The sequence below is a fragment of the Leucoraja erinacea genome, chromosome 22 (assembly GCF_028641065.1).
Source record: "Leucoraja erinacea ecotype New England chromosome 22, Leri_hhj_1, whole genome shotgun sequence".
Taxonomy (NCBI): domain Eukaryota; kingdom Metazoa; phylum Chordata; class Chondrichthyes; order Rajiformes; family Rajidae; genus Leucoraja; species Leucoraja erinaceus.
In genome coordinates, this window is record NC_073398.1 from 2,602,956 (window position 1) to 2,623,228 (window position 20,273).

General features: G+C 50.0%; 1 protein-coding gene across 2 annotated transcripts in view; it reads left to right on the forward strand.

Moving 5' to 3' along the window:
* hal (histidine ammonia-lyase) overlaps nt 1-20,273 on the forward strand; it is a 90,640-nt gene that overhangs the window by 69,042 nt on the left and 1,325 nt on the right. For both annotated transcript variants that reach the window (XM_055652766.1, XM_055652765.1), the window contains 6 exons: nt 1,035-1,115; nt 2,585-2,650; nt 6,003-6,168; nt 13,426-13,560; nt 16,528-16,636; nt 17,213-17,282. In XM_055652766.1, the coding sequence (XP_055508741.1) occupies nt 1,035-1,115; nt 2,585-2,650; nt 6,003-6,168; nt 13,426-13,560; nt 16,528-16,636; nt 17,213-17,282 (627 nt within the window). The remainder of the gene's footprint in view (nt 1-1,034; nt 1,116-2,584; nt 2,651-6,002; nt 6,169-13,425; nt 13,561-16,527; nt 16,637-17,212; nt 17,283-20,273) is intronic.

Below are 20,273 nucleotides of genomic sequence, written 5' to 3' on the forward strand. Positions count from 1 at the left end.
TCTCTTTTTCAATCAATCAATCAATCAAATGAATACTCTTCATTGAAATTGGAGATTTCAGTAGGGACAGTGAAAGTCTAGATTAAGAAGTAGGTGTTAAATGTTTTAGACTTTAGAGATACATCGCGTAAACAGGCCGTTTGGCCCACTGAGTCCGTGCCGACCAGCGATCCTCATACATTAGCATTATCCTACACACACTAGGGACAATTTACAGATTTACCAAAGCCAATTAACCTACATACTATAACCATATAACCATATAACCATATAACAATTACAGCACGGAAATAGGCCATCTCGACCCTTCTAGTCCGTGCCGAACACGTATTCTCCCCTAGTCCCATATACCTGCGCTCAGACCATAACCCTCCATTCCTTTCTCGTCCATATAACTATCCAATTTATTTTTAATTGATAAAAACGAACCTGCCTCCACCACCTTCACTGGAAGCTCATTCTACACAGCCACCACTCTCTGAGTAAAGAAGTTCCCCCTCATACTTGTACGTCTTTGGAGCGTGGGAGGCAACCGGAGCACCCGGAGAAAACCCACGCAGGTCACGGGGAGAACGTACAAACTCCGTACAGACAGCACCTGTAATCAGGATCGAACCCGGGTCTCTGGCGCTGTAAGGCAGCAACTCTACTGCTGCGCCACCGTGCCGCCCCAGAAACTATTTATTTCTATGTACTTCATCCGTTCCTCTCTCAGACCCCTCAAAGCCCAGCACCAGGTCCCCCCAGCTTCTCACAGCCATCAACGTCACTGTCACATCCATGATATTTGATCGGCTAAAAATGAATAAAATGGGGAATGAAAGGCTGCACTTAGAATTGTTATGTCATTTGAAATGGAATCAGGCAGTCAGGGACATGTTGGTCGGTCTCGGCAAGTGGTGCCGAAGGGCCTGTTTCCACACTCTACGACTCCTGGACTCTGTGAAACCTGACGCTAACATTAAATGTGTACGTTTACATTTTGAAAGGGGAAGTTAACTTTGTGTTTCATGCCCTGGTGTGGCCTCCCACAGGTACATGGGGTGGTGAACGATACCATTGCCTTTGTCAAAAACATCATCGAGACTGAAATCAACAGCGCCACCGACAATCCAGTATCCTTTGTCAGCTTCCCCTGAGACCACGGCATTCCTCACCTCCCCGTGACCAAGTGATCGTAACTTGGACAAGAAATGCAGAGGAGAGAGTCAATACTGCACAGAGTGTGCGTGGACATAAAGGATAGAAATGGCTACAGTGGCACTTAATATCGGCCACTCAAACAGTTATTTACCTGGCCACTGAACTAAGTAAAGGAGTCATAAGGTCATAAAGGGCCTGTCCAACTTGGGCGACATTTTCGGCGACAGCTTGAAAAGAGGTTGGCGCGGCGCGGCGTGGTCGCGGCGTGATGCGGAGTGACGTAGGGTGGTGCGTGTAATGACGCACGGTATCTCCTTGCCGCCGCTGGATTTTGGAATGTTCAAAATCTTTCCGCGACACCTGCGTGTCTTAAGTCGTGCGCCCTGTCGCACGCTGATGTAGGCTGTCCTGCGGGTGATGCCCAGTGACGCATGGTGACGCAAGGTCATGACCTCGGCTAATTCATTATGCGTCATCATGCGTCATCATGCGCCAATCTGTTGTCCTCAGATGTCGTAGGCAGTGACGCAGCCGGTCGCATCTTGCCGTGTCGTGTCGCGGGATGACGTATGTTGACTTCAGCTGTCGCAGTTTGACGTCTGTGCGGTCGCAGGATGGCGTAGGCGCTGTCATTCGCTGTCGCATGTTGTCGCTGTTGGGATCCTGGAAGTTGTGACGCAGATTGCCGCAGCTTGAGTCATCTGTGTCGTAGCCTGGCGTAGATTGTCGTACAACTTGACTGTTTATCGGCGACTGTGGCCTCAGTCACTGACGCCCGCAGTCGCCGAAAAAATCATGAAGTGGGACAGGCCCTTAAGTGATAGGAGTAGAATTAGGTCATTCGGCCCATCAAATCTACTCTGCCATTCAATGATGGCTGATCTATCTCTCTCTCCTATCTTCTCCCCATAACCCCTGACGCCCGTACTAATCAATAATCTATTTATCTCAGCCTTTAAAATATCCACTGACTTGGCCTCCACAGTCTTCTGTGGCAATGAATTCCACAGATTCACCACCCTCTGACTAAATAAATGTCTCCTCGTCTCCTTCCTTAAAGAACGTCCTTTAATTCTGTAGCTATGACCTCTAGTTCTAGACTCTCCCTCTAGGGAGAGACTCTGCCTCCAAGGTGTTGGACACGGAGCTAGTGATGTTGCCATCCATCTGATGCCATGGTGAACAGTGGAGGTTCTGCACTTGATGTTACAGAAACACTGTAAACCGTGGAGATGTTGCCCATGCAGCCACACTGGTGAGTAGGGATCTAGGGTGACGGGCTGCAATCACTGAAACCTCTGGAACAAGTTTTATTCAGGGCAATATTAAATCAGCATTTCATTCTGGTGCAGACCGCAACTACCTGACTAGTTTGGGTTCCAGTTTGTTAACCTCTGTAGATGTCACCATCTCTGGTCATAGACCTTAACTCAGAGTTGAGATGGTGTTTGCAGAACGAGGAGAGACCATTTCTGGAGGAAACTTTCATGGAGAATATCCTGCAAAAGTAAGTGTTCTTTTTCGTTAAAATATTTACAGTTCAGATGAGAGGTGACAAGATAAGTTCATAAGTTCTAGTAGACATAGGCCACTCGGCCCATCAAGTCTACTCTCTCCTACTCTCCCTCTCAACCCCATTCTCCTGCCTTCTCCCCATAAACCCTGACACCCGTACTAATCAATCTCCACCTTAAAAATATCCATTGACTTGTCCTCCTCAGCCATCAGTGGCAATGAATTCCACAGATTCACCACCCTCTGTCTAAAGAAATTCCTCCTAAACGTTCCAAAGGAGACGAGCTGTTGGAAGCTGGGTTATTTGGGTGAAATAATGGGGAGGTAGATACAGGCAGCATCTCTGGACTGACGGACTGAGTGACTTATTGGGTTGAGATTCTTCTTCAGACTGAGAATCAAGGGAGAGTTATAATGGGTGACTTCAATCTACATATAGATTGGGTGAATCAAATTGGCAGGGGTGCTGAGGAAGAGGATTTCTTGGAATGTATGCGGGATAGTTATCTAAATCAACATGTAGAGGAACCAACGAGAGAGCAGGCTATTTTAGACTGGGTATTGAGTAATGAGGAAGGGTTAGTTAGCAATCTTGTTGTACGTGCCCCCTTGGGCAAGAGTGACCATAATATGGTTGAGTTCTTCATTAGGATGGAGAGTGACATTGTTAATTCAGAAACAATGGTTCTGAACTTAAAGAAAGGTAACTTTGAGGGTATGAGACGTGAATTGGCCAAGATTGACTGGCAATTAATTCTAAAAGGGTTGACGGTGGATATGCAATGGAAGACATTTAAAGACTGCATGGATGAACTACAAAAATTGTTCATCCCAGTTTGGCAAAATAATAAATCAGGGAAGGTAGTACATCCGTGGATAACAAGGGAAATCAGGGATAGTATCAAAGCGAAGGATGATGCGTACAAATTAGCCAGAAAAAGCAGCATACCGGAGGACTGGGAGAAATTCAGACCAGCAGAGGAGGACGAAGGGCTTAATTAGGAAAGGAAAAATGGATTATGAAAGAAAACTGGCAGGGAACATAAAAACTGACTGCAAAAGCTTTTATAGATATGTGACGAGAAAAAGATTAGTTAAAACAAATATAGGTCCCTTGCAGTCAGAAACAGGTGAGTTGATCATGGGGAACAAGGATATGGCGGACCAATTGAATAACTACTTTGGTTCCGTCTTCACTAAGGAAGACATAAATAATTTGCCAGAAATAGCAGAGGACCGCGGGTCAAAGGAGTTGGAGGAATTGAGTGAAATCCAGGTTAGCCGGGAAGTGGTGTTGGGTAAATTATATGGATTAAAGGCCGATAAATCCCCAGGGCCAGATAGGCTGCATCCCAGAGTACTTAAGGAAGTAGCTCCAGAAATATTGGATGCATTAGTAATAATCTTTCAAAACTCTATAGATTCTGGAGTAATTCCTGAGGATTGGCGGGTAGCAAACGTAACCCCACTTTTTAAGAAGGGAGGGAGAGAGAAAACGGGGAATTACAGACCAGTTAGTCTAACATCGGTAGTGGGGAAACTGCTAGAGTCAGTTATTAAAGATGGGATAGCAGCACATTTGGAAAGTGGTGAAATCATTGGACAAAGTCAGCATGGATTTACGAAAGGTAAATCATGTCTGACGAATCTTATAGAATTTTTCGAGGATGTAACTAGTAGCGTGGATAGGGGAGAACCAGTGGATGTGGTGTATCTGGACTTCCAGAAGGCTTTCGACAAGGTCCCACATAAGAGATTAGTATACAAACTTAAAGTACACGGCATTTGGGGTTCAGCATTGATGTGGATAGAGAACTGGCTGGCAAACAGGAAGCAAAGAGTAGGAGTAAACGGGTCCTTTTCACAATGGCAGGCAGTGACTAGTGGGGTACCGCAAGGCTCAGTGCTGGGACCCCAGCTATTTACAATATATATTAATGATCTGGATGAGGGAATTGAAGGCAATATCTCCAAGTTTGCAGATGACTCTAAGCTGGGGGGCAGTGTTAGCTGTGAGGAGGATGCTAGGAGACTGCAAGGTGACTTGGATAGGCTGGGTGAGTGGGCAATTGTTTGGCAGATGCAGTATAATGTGGATAAATGTGAGGTTATCCATTTTGGTGACAAAAACAGGAAAGCAGACTATTATCTAAATGGTGGCCGACTAGGAAAAGGGGAGATGCAGCGAGACCTGGGTGTCATGGTACACCAGTCATTGAAAGTAGGCATGCAGGTGCAGCAGGCAGTGAAGAAAGCGAATGGTATGTTAGCTTTCATAGCAAAAGGATTTGAGTATAGGAGCAGGGAGGTTCTACTGCAGTTGTACAGAGTCTTGGTGAGACCACACCTGGAGTATTGCGTACAGTTTTGGTCTCCAAATCTGTGGAAGGACATTATTGCCATAGAGGGAGTGCAGAGAAGGTTCACCAGACTGATTCCTGGGATGTCAGGACTGTCTTATGAAGAAAGACTGGATAGACTTGGTTTATACTCTCTAGAATTTAGGAGACAGAGAGGGGATCTTATAGAAACTTACAAAATTCTTAAGGGGTTGGACAGGCTAGATGCAGGAAGATTGTTCCCGATGTTGGGGAAGTCCAGGACAAGGGGTCACAGCTTAAGGATAAGGGGGAAATCCTTTAAAACCGAGATGAGAAGAACTTTTTTCACACAGAGAGTGGTGAATCTCTGGAACACTCTGCCGCAGAGGGTAGTCGAGGGCAGTTCATTGGCTATATTTAAGAGGGACTTAGATGTGGCCCTTGTGGCTAAGGGGATCAGAGGGTATGGAGAGAAGGCAGGTACGGGGTACTGAGTTGGATGATCAGCCATCGTATTGATCATATTGAATGGCGGTGCAGGCTCGAAGGGCCGAATGGCCTACTCCTGCACCTAATTTTTATGTTTCTATGAGAGGGAAACGAGAGATATGAAAGGGGGATGTATAGAGAGTAAAATTTAATCCGGAGGTTGGTCAGACTGTTCAGAGAACTAAGATTGGGAGGGATGAAGAGAGAGAGGAAGCAAAGGTTACTTGAAGTTAGAGAAGTAAATATTCATACCGTTGGGTTGCAAGCTGTACAAGCATAATATGATGTGCTGGTCCTCCAATTTGAGTTGGGCCTCACATTTCTATGTGGAATGTTTACATGGCATCACTAGTTCAGTGATGTAGAGGCACAGGGAACAGGCTCAGTGGGCTGAAGGGCCTGTTTCCATGCTGTATCTCTAAAAGTTTAAAGTCTAAAAAGATGCTGCCTGACCCGCTGTGTTCCCCCAGTATTTTGTGTTCTGACCAGTGTGGTGATAACCAGGACTGGCTGGTGTGTTTTGTGTTTACGCAGGCCCTTGACTATCTGGCCATCGCTGTCCATGAATTGGCTGCTATCAGTGAGAGGCGCATCGAGAGGCTGTGTAACCCATCCCTGAGTGAACTGCCCGCCTTCCTGGTCAACGAAGGCGGCCTCAACTCCGGCTTCATGATTGCTCACTGCTCAGCAGCTGCCCTGGGTGAGTCCCAACCTGACCTTCAATAAGCCTAGCACTGCCTGCCACCACCATGGAGAAAGGAGCATGGTGTGTGTGTGTATATATATGTGTGTGTACACACCCACACACACCCACCCACACACACACATATATATATATATATTCATATGTGAGTACATATAGATATTTAAATATATAAATATATATACATGTGTGTGTATGTTTATATATCAATATAGATATATATATGTGTGTTTGTATATCTTATATTACTAAAACTCTGATCTTGACCACTTACTGTTTTCTGTTTCATGATTTTAGAAAAAAAACGCTGCCACTTTTGGCTGTGATTTTTAGCCATCTTACTCAGAGTCCCCCTCCGCTGCGCAGGACAAGAGGATTTTTTCCCATCGATGAAAAATAACAGAGTTATTAATGTTTAAAAAATGTTGAGATTCTCTCTGCTGCCCTTGTTGGTGGGAGGGGGGAGGGACTATAAAACCCGGAAGTATTGTACCTCAGTCAGTCTCTGCAAGATGGAGGAAGCGGAGGGATACGTCTCTCTGAGCTGTGAATAACACTGAACACATGTTTACTCAACTGTGAGTGCCCTTAATGTGGTTTGAAAATGAAAATGTGGTTGATTTGAAATGCTGCACTGCAAATGGTTGTTGTTGGTGGTTGCTTTGAAATGCCGCAATGCAAATGCTTGAAAGTCAAAACTTGGCCACTTCCTGTTTGCACTGCCTATTGATTTTAGATAAAATAAATTACGGCTGTGATTTTAGGCAATCTTACTCAGTCCCCCTCCGCTCATCAGGTGCCAAGAATTCTTCACATCAATGAAAAATAAGTGTTATTAGTGTTTAAAAAAATGATGAGAATCTCTCTCATGTCAATCACGCCATGAAGGCCACGCCCCTTCCGGTGGGATGGGGGAGGGATTATAAAACCCGGAAGTGTGGGTGTGGCTCAGTCTCTGCAAGATGGGGGAGGGAGAGGTCACGACTCTGTCTGAGCTGTGAATCAACTGAACACACTGAATGTCTACTGAACTGTGAGTGTAGTGTATATATGGTGTTTTGTGTGGTTTTATGGTGGTTTCACCCTGCTTGAAATGGCATGAAACAGCACTAGCATTTGGTGGCCTTGCACCCTGCTTGACGTGGCATGAAATTGCACTTTGGTGGCCTTGCACCCTGCTTGAAGTGGTATGAAACTGCACTTGAATTTGGTGGCCTTGCACCCCGCTTGAGATGGAATTTCAAGGAATAGCCATGAGTCAACTGCTAGCCCACCAGCCGTGAGTGAGCTGCCAGCACATCAGGCTTGAGTGACTGAGCTGCCACCCTAAGAATCTATTTGGCCCACATACTAGCCCTCTGGATGCCAGTCCCTTCAGCCCACAACACCCGTACTAGTGCTCCATAAAGCCCCCTCCCCCTCCCCCCACTGGTCACCAATATTGGAATTGGTGGAGAGGTGGAATATTGCATTGGGGTCCAGCCCTCCCGTGTGAACATAGGACCCAACGGGTCCCACTTAGTCTAGTATATATATATATTTGTATATACACACACACACATATATATATAGATATATGTAGTGTGTATGTGTGTGTGTATATATATATATATATATATATGTATGTGTATATGTGTATATATATATATATATGGGTGTGTGTGTGTTTATATAGATATACTGTATATATGTATATATATCTCAGCAGGTGAGCCAGCATCTCTGGAGAGAAGAAATTGGTGACTTTTCAGGTCAAGACCCTTCTTACACATATATGTAAATATACATATGTGTGTGTGTGTGTGTGTGTGCGCATGTGTGTCTTTTTATGTAGGGTGGCACAGTGGCACAGCTGGTAGAGCTGTTGTCTTATATCGCCAAAGACTCAGGTTCGATCCTGGCCGGGGAGCTATCAGTGTGGAGTTTGCATGTTCTCCCCATGACCGCATAGGTTTCTCCCGGGTGCTCCCACATCCCAATGACGTACAGGTCTCTGGGTTAATAGGCCTCTCTAAATTGCCCCAGTGTGTAGGGAGTGGAGGCGACAGTGGGATAACAGTGAGATAGTGTGAAAGGGTGATCGACGGTCGGCATGTGATAAAGGGCCTGATTATATGCTGTATCTTTTAAAACTTCAATAAATAACTAAAGGGTCATGATTACTTGACCATCAGCAGGAAGTAGAGGCTTTAGAGCTGGCTCGACCCGACAAGTATGACATGATGCATTTTGGGAAGGCAAACCAGGGTGGTTGGTCAGTGAAAGGGAGTGCTGCTGTCCAGCAGCATGGTACATGGTACATGGTACGTGACACATGATACGTGGCACATGGTACATGGTACATGCCACTTGGTACGTGGCACATGGTACGTGGCACGTGGTACATGGTACGTGGTACGTGGCACATGGTACGTGGTACATGGCACATGGCACATGGTACATGGTACATGGCACATGGTACGTGGTACATGGTACATGGCACATGGCACATGGTACGTGGTACATGGTACATGGCACATGGCACGTGGTACGTGGTACATGGTACATGGCACATGGCACGTGGTACGTGGTACATGGCACATGGCACATGGTACATGGTACATGGTACATGGCACCTGGCACATGGTACATGGCACATGGTACATGGTACATGGTACGTGGTACATGGCACCTGGCACATGGTACATGGTACATGGCACCTGGCACATGGCACATGGCACATGGCACATGGTACCAGCCCATAAGTCCCTGGATGTGTCAGTACAGGTGGACACAGTGATGAAGAAGACAAATGGATGGTTGCCCACATCAGAGCTGCCACATCATCATACTTTATTAGAGATCGGCACGATGGGGCCGCACGGTGGCACAGCGGTATACTTGCTGCCGTACAGCGCCAGAGACCCGGGTTCAATCCTGAGTACGGGTGCTGTCTGTACAGAGTTTGTACGATCTCCCCGTGACCTGCGTGGGGTTTCTCCATGAGCTGTGGTTTCCTTCCACACTCCAAAGACGTACAAATTGTAAATTGTGTAGGATAGTGTTAGTGTGCACGATATAGTGGGACGGTGGTGGGGCAAGGTGGTGGGGCACGGTGGTGGGGCACGGTGGTGGGGCATGGTGGTGGTGGGCACGGTGGTGGTGGGCACGGTGGTGGTGGGACACGGTGGTGGTGGGCACGGTGGTGGTGGGCACGGTGGTGGGGCACGGTGGTGGAGCATGGTGGTGGGGCATGGTGGTGGTGGGGCATGGTGGTGGTGGGACAAGGTGGTGGTGGGGCACGGTGGTGGTGGTGGGACAAGGTGGTGGTGGGGCACGGTGGATGTGCGGTGGTGGGGCATGGTGGTGGGGCACGGTGGATGTGCGGTGGTGGGGCATGGTGGTGGGGGGCATGGTGGTGGTGGGGCATGGTGGTGGGGCATGGTGGTGGTGGGGCATGGTGGTGGGGCACGGCGGTGGGGCATGGTGGATGTGCGGTGGTGGGGCATGGTGGATGTGCGGTGGTGGGGCATGGTGGATGTGCGGTGGTGGGGCATGGTGGATGTGCGGTGGTGGGGCATGGTGGTGGGGCATGGTGGATGTGTGGTGGTGGGGCATGGTGGTGGGGCATGGTGGTGGGGCATGGTGGTGGGGCATGGTGGGGGGCCATGGTGGTGGTGGGACACGGTGGTGGGGCACGGTGGTGGGGCACGGTGGTGGGGCATGGTGGTGGGGCACGGTGGTGGGGCATGGTGGTGGGGCATGGTGGTGGGGCACGGTGGTGGGGCACGGTGGTGGGGCATGGTGGTGGGGCATGGTGGGGGGCCATGGTGGTGGTGGGACACGGTGGTGGGGCATGGTGGTGTGGGGCACGGTGGTGGGGCACGGTGGTGGTGGGGCAAGGTGGTGGTGGGGCATGGTGGTGGTGGGGCACGGTGGTGGGGCACGGTGGTGGGGCATGGTGGTGGTGGGGCATGGTGGTGGTGGGGCATGGTGGTGGTGGGGCACGGTGGTGGTGGGGCACGGTGGTGGTGGGGCATGGTGGTGGTGGGGCACGGTGGTGGTGGGGCATGGTGGGTGGGGCATGGTGGTGGTGGGGCATGGTGGTGGTGGGGGCATGGTGGTGGTGGGGTGGGGTGGTGGGGCACGGGGTGGTGGTGGGGCATGGTGGTGGTGGGGCATGGTGGTGGTGGGGCATGGTGGTGGGGCATGGTGGTGGGGCATGGTGGTGGGGCATGGTGGTGGGGCATGGTGGTGGTGGTGGTGGGGTGGGGTGGTGGTGGTGGGGCAGGGTGGTGGTGGGGCACATGTGGTGGTGGGTGGTGGGGCACGGTGGTGGTGGGGCACGGTGGTGGTGGGGCACGGTGGTGGTGGGGCACGGTGGTGGTGGGGCACGGTGGTGGTGGGGCACGGTGGTGGTGGGGCACGGTGGTGGTGGGGCACGGTGGTGGTGGGGCACGGTGGTGGGGGCACGGTGGTGGTGGGGCACGTGGTGGTGGGGCACGGTGGTGGTGGGGCACGGTGGTGGTGGGGCACGGTGGTGGTGGGGCACGGTGGTGGTGGGGCATGGTGGTGGTGGGTGGTGGTGGTGGTGGTGGGGCATGGTGGTGGTGGTGGGGCACGGTGGTGGTGGGGCAATGGTGGTGGTGGGGCATGGTGGTGGGGTGGTGGGGCATGGTGTGTGGTGGGGCATGGTGGTGGTGGGGCATGGTGGTGGTGGGGTGGTGGTGGTGGGGCATGGTGGTGGGGCATGGAGGTGGTGGGGCATGGTGGTGGTGGGGCATGGTGGTGGTGGGGCATGGTGGTGGTGGGGCATGGTGGTGGTGGGGCATGGTGGTGGTGGGGCATGGTGGTGGGGCATGGGGTGGTGGGGCATGGTGGTGGTGGGGCATGGTGGTGGTGGGGCATGGTGGTGGTGGGGCATGGTGGTGGTGGGGCATGGTGGTGGGGCACGGTGGTGGTGGGCACGGTGGTGGTGGGGCCATGGTGGTGGTGGTGGGGCATGGTGTGGTGGGGCACGGTGGTGGTGGGGCACGGTGGTGGGGCATGGTGGTGGGGGGGGCATGGTGGTGGTGGGGCACGGTGGTGGGGCATGGTGGTGGGGCATGGTGGTGGTGGGGCATGGTGGTGGGGCATGGTGGTGGGGCATGGTGGTGGTGGGGCATGGTGGTGGGGTGGTGGGGCACGGTGGTGGTGGTGGGGCACATGGTGGTGGTGGTGGGGCACGGTGGGGGGCATGGTGGGGCATGGTGGTGGGGGCATGTGGGGGTGGTGGTGGGGCATGGGTGGGGGTGTGGGGGGGGTGGTGGATGTGGGGGCATGGTGGTGGGGCATGGTGGTGGGGGCATGGTGGTGGTGGGGCATGGTGGTGGGGCACGGTGGTGGGGGGCCGGTGGGGGGGCACGGTGGTGGTGGGGCATGGTGGGGGGCATGGTGGTGGTGGGGCACGGTGGTGGGGCATGGTGGTGGGGCATGGTGGGGGGCATGGTGGGGGGCCATGGTGGTGGTGGGGCATGGTGGTGGGGCATGGTGGTGGGGCACGGTGGTGGGGCACGGTGGTGGGGCATGGTGGGGGGCCATGGTGGTGGTGGGGCACGGTGGTGGGGCATGGTGGTGGGGCATGGTGGTGGGGCATGGTGGGGGGCCATGGTGGTGGTGGGGGCATGGTGGGGGGGCATGGTGGATGTGCGGTGGGGGGGTATGGTGGTGGGCCATGGTGGTGGGGCATGGAGGTGGTGGGGCATGGTGGGTGTGCGGTGGGGGGGCACGGTGGTGGGGCATGGTGGGGGGCCATGGTGGTGGTGGGGCACGGTGGTGGGGCATGGTGGTGGGGCATGGTGGTGGTGGGGCATGGTGGGTGGTGTGGGGCAAGGTGGTGGTGGGGCATGGTGGTGGTGGGGCAAGGTGGTGGTGGGGCATGGTGGGTGGTGGGGCACGGTGGATGTGCGGTGGTGGGGCACGGTGGGTGTGCGGTGGGGGGGCATGGTGGGTGCAAGGGAAGAACCTCAGGGAAATTGCTGGATTGGAGCACGTCAGTCGTCACAACAGATTGGATGGACCTGGGCGACTACACACCCGCTCCACACAGACACCTCACAAGGGATAACTGCGGCCAGCACAGAAACATGGGAAAAATAGGGCCAATTTTGTAAAGAGTAAGTGCACATTGTTTGCGATGAGATCAGAATAATTTATTTGTAATAAACTAATGGAACTCCAGTGTGTGACCACCTATCTGAAATAGCTGACAGTACCGAGTATGTTGGAGATTGTTCGTTTTCTGTGTGAACTGTTGATGGACTCGGAGCTGAAAATGGGGGCTAGAGTGCTTCCTTGCTGTGAAACATGCTCATCGCATTTAGTTTAGTTTAGTTTAGTTCCGTTTAGTTTAGAGATCCCTGCACACTAACACTATCCTACACAATTTACAATTATACCAAGCCAATTAACCTACAAACTTGTACATCTTTGGAGTGTGGGAGGAAACTAAAGCTCATGGAAAAATCCTACGTAGGTAGCAGGGAGAACATACAAACTCCGCACAGACAGCACCCATAGTCAGGATTGAACCCGGGTCTCTGCCGCTGTACGGCAGCAACTCTACCGCTGCGCCACCATGCCGCCCCCATCATGTTATGGAATGTGTTGTTCCCATTGCAACAAAGTGTTTCACTGTGCCTTGGCACATGTGACAATAAAGTATCATTGTAAAAATGTGACAAAGTACAGCAAAGGGGTCCGTGGTTTCCAGACAAGAAGGGAATTATTTTATTTAGTTCATTGCTACACCATCCAAGAATTATTTCTGATCATGTTCATAAGTTGTAGGAGCAGAATTGGGCCACTCGGCCCATCAAGTCTATGCTGCCATTCAATCATGGCTGATCTATCTTTCTTTCTCAACCCCATTCTCCTGCTTTCTCCTCATAGCCCCTGACACCCGTACTAATCAAGAATCTGTTGATCTCTGCCGTAAAAAATATCCATTGACGGCCTCCACTGCCCTCTGCGGCAATGAATTCCACAGATTCACCACTCTACGGAAGGTTAGAAAGAATTGGTGCTGTTTCTCTTCCATGAACTGTGATCATAAAGTCATAAGGTCATGAGGAATAGGAGGAGAATTAGGCCATTCGGCCCATCAAGCCATTCAATCGTGGCTGATCTATCTCTCCCTCCTAACCCCATTCTCCTGCCTTCTCCCGATAATGGTCGTGTAGATTACTGTTCCAGTTTGCCGAGTAAGTTGGAAATATTTTATTGTTAAATCTCCAGTGTCTGAGAACAAGGTTCTGTGCCACCCGTCATCAGTGGACTCGCTGTCCACCAGCGCTGCCACAGAGGACCACGTCTCCATGGGCGGATGGGCTGCCAGGAAAGCACTGAGGGTCATCGAGCACGTCGAACAAGGTCAGACTATGCCCCGGCGACTGAGAGACTCTGATAGTTACCAGGGACAACGTGGAACCTGATTGCAACTGAGGTATGGTGGCACGGTGGCGCAGCGGTAGAGCTACTGCCTCACAGCGGCAGAGACCCGGGGGTCAATCCCGACTACGGCTGCTTGTCGTACGGAGTTTGTACATTCTCCCCGTGACCTGCGGGGGTTTTCTCTGATATCTGTGGTTTCCTCCCACACTCCAAAGATGTACAGGTTTGTAGGTTAATTGGCTTGGCGTATGTGTAAATTGTCCCTAGTGTGTGTTGGGTAGTGTTAATGTGTGGGGATCACTGGTCAGTGTAGACTCGGTGGGTTGAAGGGCTTGTTTCCACGCTGTCTCTCTAAAACTAAAACTAATTCACGTCACTGAAGATACACCATGAGTCTTTCAGCTTGCCCAGATAGATATAAGAGATCCACTCGCATTGCCTCTAAAGATTAATGGGCCTCTCCCAGTTGGGCGATTATTTTAGGTGACTACAGGCGAATAGGCTGTCGTCACATGGTCGTGAGTAGTTGCCCAAAGAGGCGTGGCGCCTTTCTGGTCGCCGCTGGATTTTCATTTTCGGAGACAGTCGGCGACAATGGGTTCTCCTGATGTAGGTGCTGTTGGAGTTGTCGCCAGGTTAACGTAGGTTGCAGCCGGTGCTGACTTCGTTATGTTTTGTTGTTAAGTTAAAATGTTCTATTTCAAACTTGATGTCGAGGGGGGTTCAGTCGCCGGTTTTTTGGCGACTTGCTACGACTATGACGGTCGCTGGCAGTCGCCTGAAAATAGCCTAAGTGGGACAGGCCCATAAGGAGTTCACCTGATGCCCTAGCCACTATTTATCTCTCAATTGACATCACTGGGATTAGATTAAACACTCATTCTCAACACATCTTGAGAACTGGAAGTACAAATTCAAAAATTGGAAGCAACATCCAATTAGGAGCATTGCTGGTATTATAGGAATAGAGGTATCTGAAGATTGTTCTGCTATTCAATGAGATCTTGGTATAATTTGCTGTGCTTCAGGTACATGGATAGGACAGGTTTGGAGGGATGCGGACCAAACGCAGGCAGATGGGACTAGTGTAGATGGGACATGTTGGGTGGTGTGGGCAAGTTGGGCTGAAGGGCCTGTTTCCTTGCTGTATCACTCTAGGACTCTATATGGCCAGAGTGAGGACTACCGTATATTGTAGGAGCAGCACCTCATATTTTGTTTCAGCAGTCTGCACCCCAGCGGTATGAACATTGACTTCCCTAATTTCAGATAGTTCTTACTTTCTCCTTCCCTTCCCAGCTCTCCCTCAGCCCTCTGGCTCCACCTCTTCCTTTCTTCTTCCCCCCACCCTCACATCAGTCTGAAGAAGGGTTTCAGCCCGAAACGTTGCCTATTTCCTTCGCTCCATAGATGCTGCCTCACCCGCTGAGTTTCTCCAGCATTTTTGTCTACCTAGGACTCTATAACCCAGCTTTCTCACGCGAGCTCTTCATACCTGTGATTCTTAAACAATTCTCAATTTTAGTATTAGCGAATGTTCTGGCATTAAGAGTCAAGGTAGTCAAGAGTGTTTAATTTTCATTTGCACCAGGGCCCGAACAATGAAATGATTTCCCCCTGTAGCTTTACAAGCACATAGAAACATAGAAACATAGAAAATAGGTGCAGTAGTAGGCCAATCGGCCCCTCGAGCCAGTATATTAACATAGAACAACTAACTATACATTAGACTATCACACAATCAATTACCAGTCATGTGCAGGAAGGAACTGCAGATGCTGGTTTACACCAAAGATAGACACAAAATGTTGGAGTAACTCAGCGGGACAGGCATTATCTCAGGAGAACATGGATAGATGATGTTTTGGGTCAGAGTTATGAAAAGAACAAATCAAAGCCAGCAAGGATGATCAAGGAAAGGTGGAGCCCACAATGGTTCATTGTTGGAAGGTGACACAAACAGAAACTAATATGACATCTAGGGTGGGGGAGGGATGGAGAGAGAGGGGATGCAAGGGTTACTTGAAATTAGAGAGATCAATATTCACACCGCGGGGGTGTAAGCTGCCCAAGCAAAATATGCGGTGCAGTTCCTCCAATTTGTGTGTGGCCTCACTTAACAGTGGAGGAGGCCCAGGACAGAAATGTCAGTGTGGGAATGGGAAGGGGAGTCAAAGTGTTTGGCAACTGGGAGATCACTTAGGCCAAGGTAGACTGAGCACCAATAATGGTTCTATATGAAGTATTTATTCTTTGTTCTCCTTGACGAAAGTTTAGCATGGAGGGAGGACAAGGCATTCCATGGTTTAGTTTGGTTTAGAGATGCAGCATTGAAACAGGCCCTTCTGCCCACCCAGTCTGCTTTGACCAGCGATCCCCGCACACTAACACTATCCGACACACAATTTACCAAAGCCAATTAACCTATAAACGTGCACGCCTTTGGAGTGTGGGAGGAAACTCGAGCACCTGGAGAAAACCCACGCAGGTCCCGGGGAAAACGTACAAACTTCAAACAGACAGCACCCGTAGTCAGGATTGAACCTGGGTCTCTGGCGCTGTGAGGCAGCGACTCTACCGCTGCGCCACCTTGTTGCCCGTGGGAGATTTCGATGGGATGCCGCGGGAGAGGTTATATTGTATCGAGACCATGCTGTGCCGTTAGGAAGTTGCTTGACAGTGATCTACAGTTTACCAACATGCTCATTTATTTTGTTGATGATATGAATGGGTGTCAGGGATTATGGGGAGAAGGCAGGAGAATGGGGTTGAGAGGGAAAGATAGATCAGCCATGGTTGAATGACGGCGTAGACTTGATGGGCCGAATGGCCTAATTCTGCTGTGATCGCTTATGAACATGAGTTCACCACAAATTGTGTACTTTGGACATGTACCGCTCTTGCTTGTTATTCTCCATTTTGATTGAGTGCTTCTGTTGCATTCAGTGCTCAGCATAGAACTGCTGGCCGCTTGTCAAGGCATTGAGTTTTTACGCCCACTCCGGACAACAACACCTCTGGAGAAGGTCTACGATCTGGTTCGCACGATAGTGAGGTACGTTCGATGTCCTTGGCTCGCGTTTGAGCGCGGACTGCCCAACATGCTTCCACTCAAGTTAGCCACAAAGTGCTGGAGTAACTCAGAGGGTCAGGCAGCATCTGTGGAGAAAAGGAATGGGTGATGTTTCGGTTCGAGACCCTTCATCAGACTGAGAGTTGTCTATCCCAATGTTTAAGAAACAGTTAGACACGTACATGGATGGGACGGTTTGGAGGGATGCGGACCAAACGCGGCAGGTGGGACTGGTGTAGATGGGACATGTTGGGCGGTGTGGGCAAGTTGGGCCAAAGGGCCTGTTTCCACGCTGTATCACTATGACTATAATGAAAGCAGTCACTGAATACATCAGTAATAGGGCTGCATGGTCGCACAGCAATAAAGTTACTGCCCTACAGCTCCAGAGACCCGGGTCGATCCTGACTATTCTCTCCAGAGATGCTGCCTGACCCGCTGAGTTACTCCAGCATTTCATGTCTATCTTCGGTGTAAACTGGCATCTGCAGTCCCTTCCTACTGCAGGAATGGTTCCACTCAAGTTGGTTCAAGTTTTGTTACTCTTGTGTTTTCCAGGCCTTGGATTAAAGACCGATTCATGGCACCGGACATCGATGGTGTCCATCAGTTGTTGATGGAGCAGAAGGCAAGTTGGTGCTTCCCAGGGTTTATGCAGGATACAGACATTAACAACGCACTTTGTGTCAGGCATGAAGCCTCTTGGATTACCTGAGCTGCTGACTTACTCCAGCACTCTGTGCTTGTTATAGTCATAGTGAAACAATGTGGAAATAGACCCATTGGCCTAACTTGCCCCACACAACACATCCCATCTACATTAGTCCCATCTGCCTACGTTTGGTCCACATCCCTCTAAACCTATCCTATCCATGTACCTGTCTAAATCTTTCTTAAACATATAGTACCTGCCTCAACTACCTCCTCTGGTGGCTCGTTCCGTACACCCACCATTCCTCTCAGGTTTCTAATAAATCTTCCCCCCTTCGCCTTTGTCCTATGTCCTCTGGTTCTCGATTCCCCTACTCTGGGCAAGAGACTCAGTGTGTTTACCCGATTTATTCCTCTCACAATTTTGTACACTTCTATAAGATCGCCCCTCATCCACCTGCGCTCCAAGGAATAGAGTCCCAGTCGACTCAACCTCTCCCTATAGCTCAGACCCTCTAGTCCTGGCAACATCTTCGTAAATCTTCTCTGCGCCCTTTCCAGCTTGACATCTTTCCTATAACATGGTGCCCAAAACTGAACACAATACTGTAAATGCAGTCTCACCAACGTCTTGTATAACTGCAACATGACCTCCCAACTTCTATACTCAATACTCTGATTGATGAAGGCCAAGCTGCCAAAGGCCTTTCTGACCGCGGTGCATACTGGACAGTATTGCAATTACTTAGCAATTTTTTAATTTAATAATTGTGAATGAAGCATTTTTTAATTAATTTTAACCATCCGAGTTGGTTTTAATCCCATTTTGAACGTAACCAAGTTATTGCAGCATTTGGCCCATTCAGTCTATACGGATTCCCAATCCAGTTAGTCCCAATCCTCCCTCCATCCACACTGCCACATGTGGAACCAGTCACCCTCATAAATTCACCCACTTCTCCGGGACCACCCATATTTGAAACAACAACCAAGAAAGTACACCAATGTCTCGACTCCAGTAAAATGCTTAGGAAGTTCGGCAGAAGTCTCACCAACTTCTACAGATGCGCCGTGGAAAGCATCTTATCGGGATGCATTACAGCTTGGTTTGGGAACAGCACCATCCAAGACCGCCAGAAATTGCAGAGAATTGTGGACGCAGCCCAGACCGTCACACGCACCAACCTCCCTTCCATTGATTCCATTTACACCGCATGCAAGGCCAGCAGCATAATCAAGGATGGGTTGCACCCTGGCCACTCCCTCTCCTCCCCTCTTCCTTCGGGCAAAAGGTATAAAAGTGTGAAAACGCACACCCCCAGATTCGGGGACAGTTTCTTCCCAGCTGTTATCAGGCAACTGAACCATCTACCACATCTAAAGAGCAGCCCTGAACCACTATCTACCTCACTGGTGACCCTCGGACTATCTTTGATCGGACTTTACTGGTGTTATCTTGCACTAAACATTATTCCCTTTATCATGTATCTGTGCACTGTGGACGGCTCGATTGTAATCATTTCTGCTTCTGGTTAGCGCACAACAAAAGCTTTTCACTATACCTCGGTACACGTGACAATAAACTTAATTAGGGTTCAGACCGGGACGGCAAATAAAGAAAATCTCACACAGCAGGGATGAGTTCCTCCAACAAGTCGGTTTATTTCAGTATAAACTGGAGAACATTCCTAAAAAAAACTCAGAAATGCAGTGGCATCCCAGAGATCTTACAGCATTATATAGTGTTCAGGTTACAATAGTTACAGATTAGACAATAGACAATAGATAATAGGTGCAGGAGTAGGCCATTCAGCCCTTCGAGCCAGCACCGCCAATCAATGTGATCATGGCTGATCATCCCCAATCAGTACCCCGTTCCTGCCTTCTCCCCATATCCCCTGATTCCAGAACAAGGGGTCACAGTTTAAGAATAAGGGGGAAATCTTTTAGGACCAAGATGAGGAAAACCTTTTTCACACAGAGAGTGGTGATTCTCTGGAGTTCTCTGCCGCAGAAGGTAGTTGAGGCCAGTTCATTGGCTATATTTAAGAGGGAGTTAGATGGGGCCCTTGTGGCTAAAGGTATCAGGGGGTATGGAGAGAAGGCAGGAACAGGATACTGAGTTGGATGATCAGCCATGATCACATTGAATGGCGGTGCAGGCTCGAAGGGCCGAATGGCCTACTCCTGCACCTATTTTCTATGTTTCTATGACTGCTATTTTCAAGAGCCCTATCTAGCTCTCTCTTGAAAGCATCCAGAGAACCTGCTTCCACCGCCCTCTGAAGCAGAGAATTCCACAGACTCACCACTCTCTGTGAGAAAAAGTGTTTCCTCGTCTCCGTTCTAAATGGCTTACTCCTCATTCTTAAACTGTGGCCCCTGGTTCTGGACTCCCCCAACATCGGGAACATGTTTCCTGCCTCTAGCGTGTCCAAGCCCTTAACAATCTTATATGTTTCATTGAGATATCCTCTCATCCCTCTAAACTCAAGAGTATACAACCCTAGCTGCTCCATTCTCTCAGCATATGGCGTTACAGATTCTACGGTGTCACAACAAATCATCAAGATCCTGTTCCTAATTGGGGATTGTGACTATTATTTATTGATTTATACCGGACTAATCTGACTACAGTTACCCCAATCCTTGTAGAAAACAACCCCTACTTTGCAAAAACCCTCGCAGGTCACGGGGAGATTGTACCAACTCCGTACAGACAGCACCTGTAGTCAGGATCGAACCTGGGTCTCTGGCGCTGTACGGCACCGCTGCGCCACCGTGCCGCCCAATATTGTGGAAACAGGCCCTTCGGCCACCGAGTGCACGATGATTTACTTATCCTGTGAATATTCCCATAGTATCACTCACATATATTGCTATCATTGTTTTAATGAACTGCCTGCTGCTGTCTCATCTACTCTAATCACGGCACTTTTATCCTAACGACCTTTATGCTGCCTTTAAT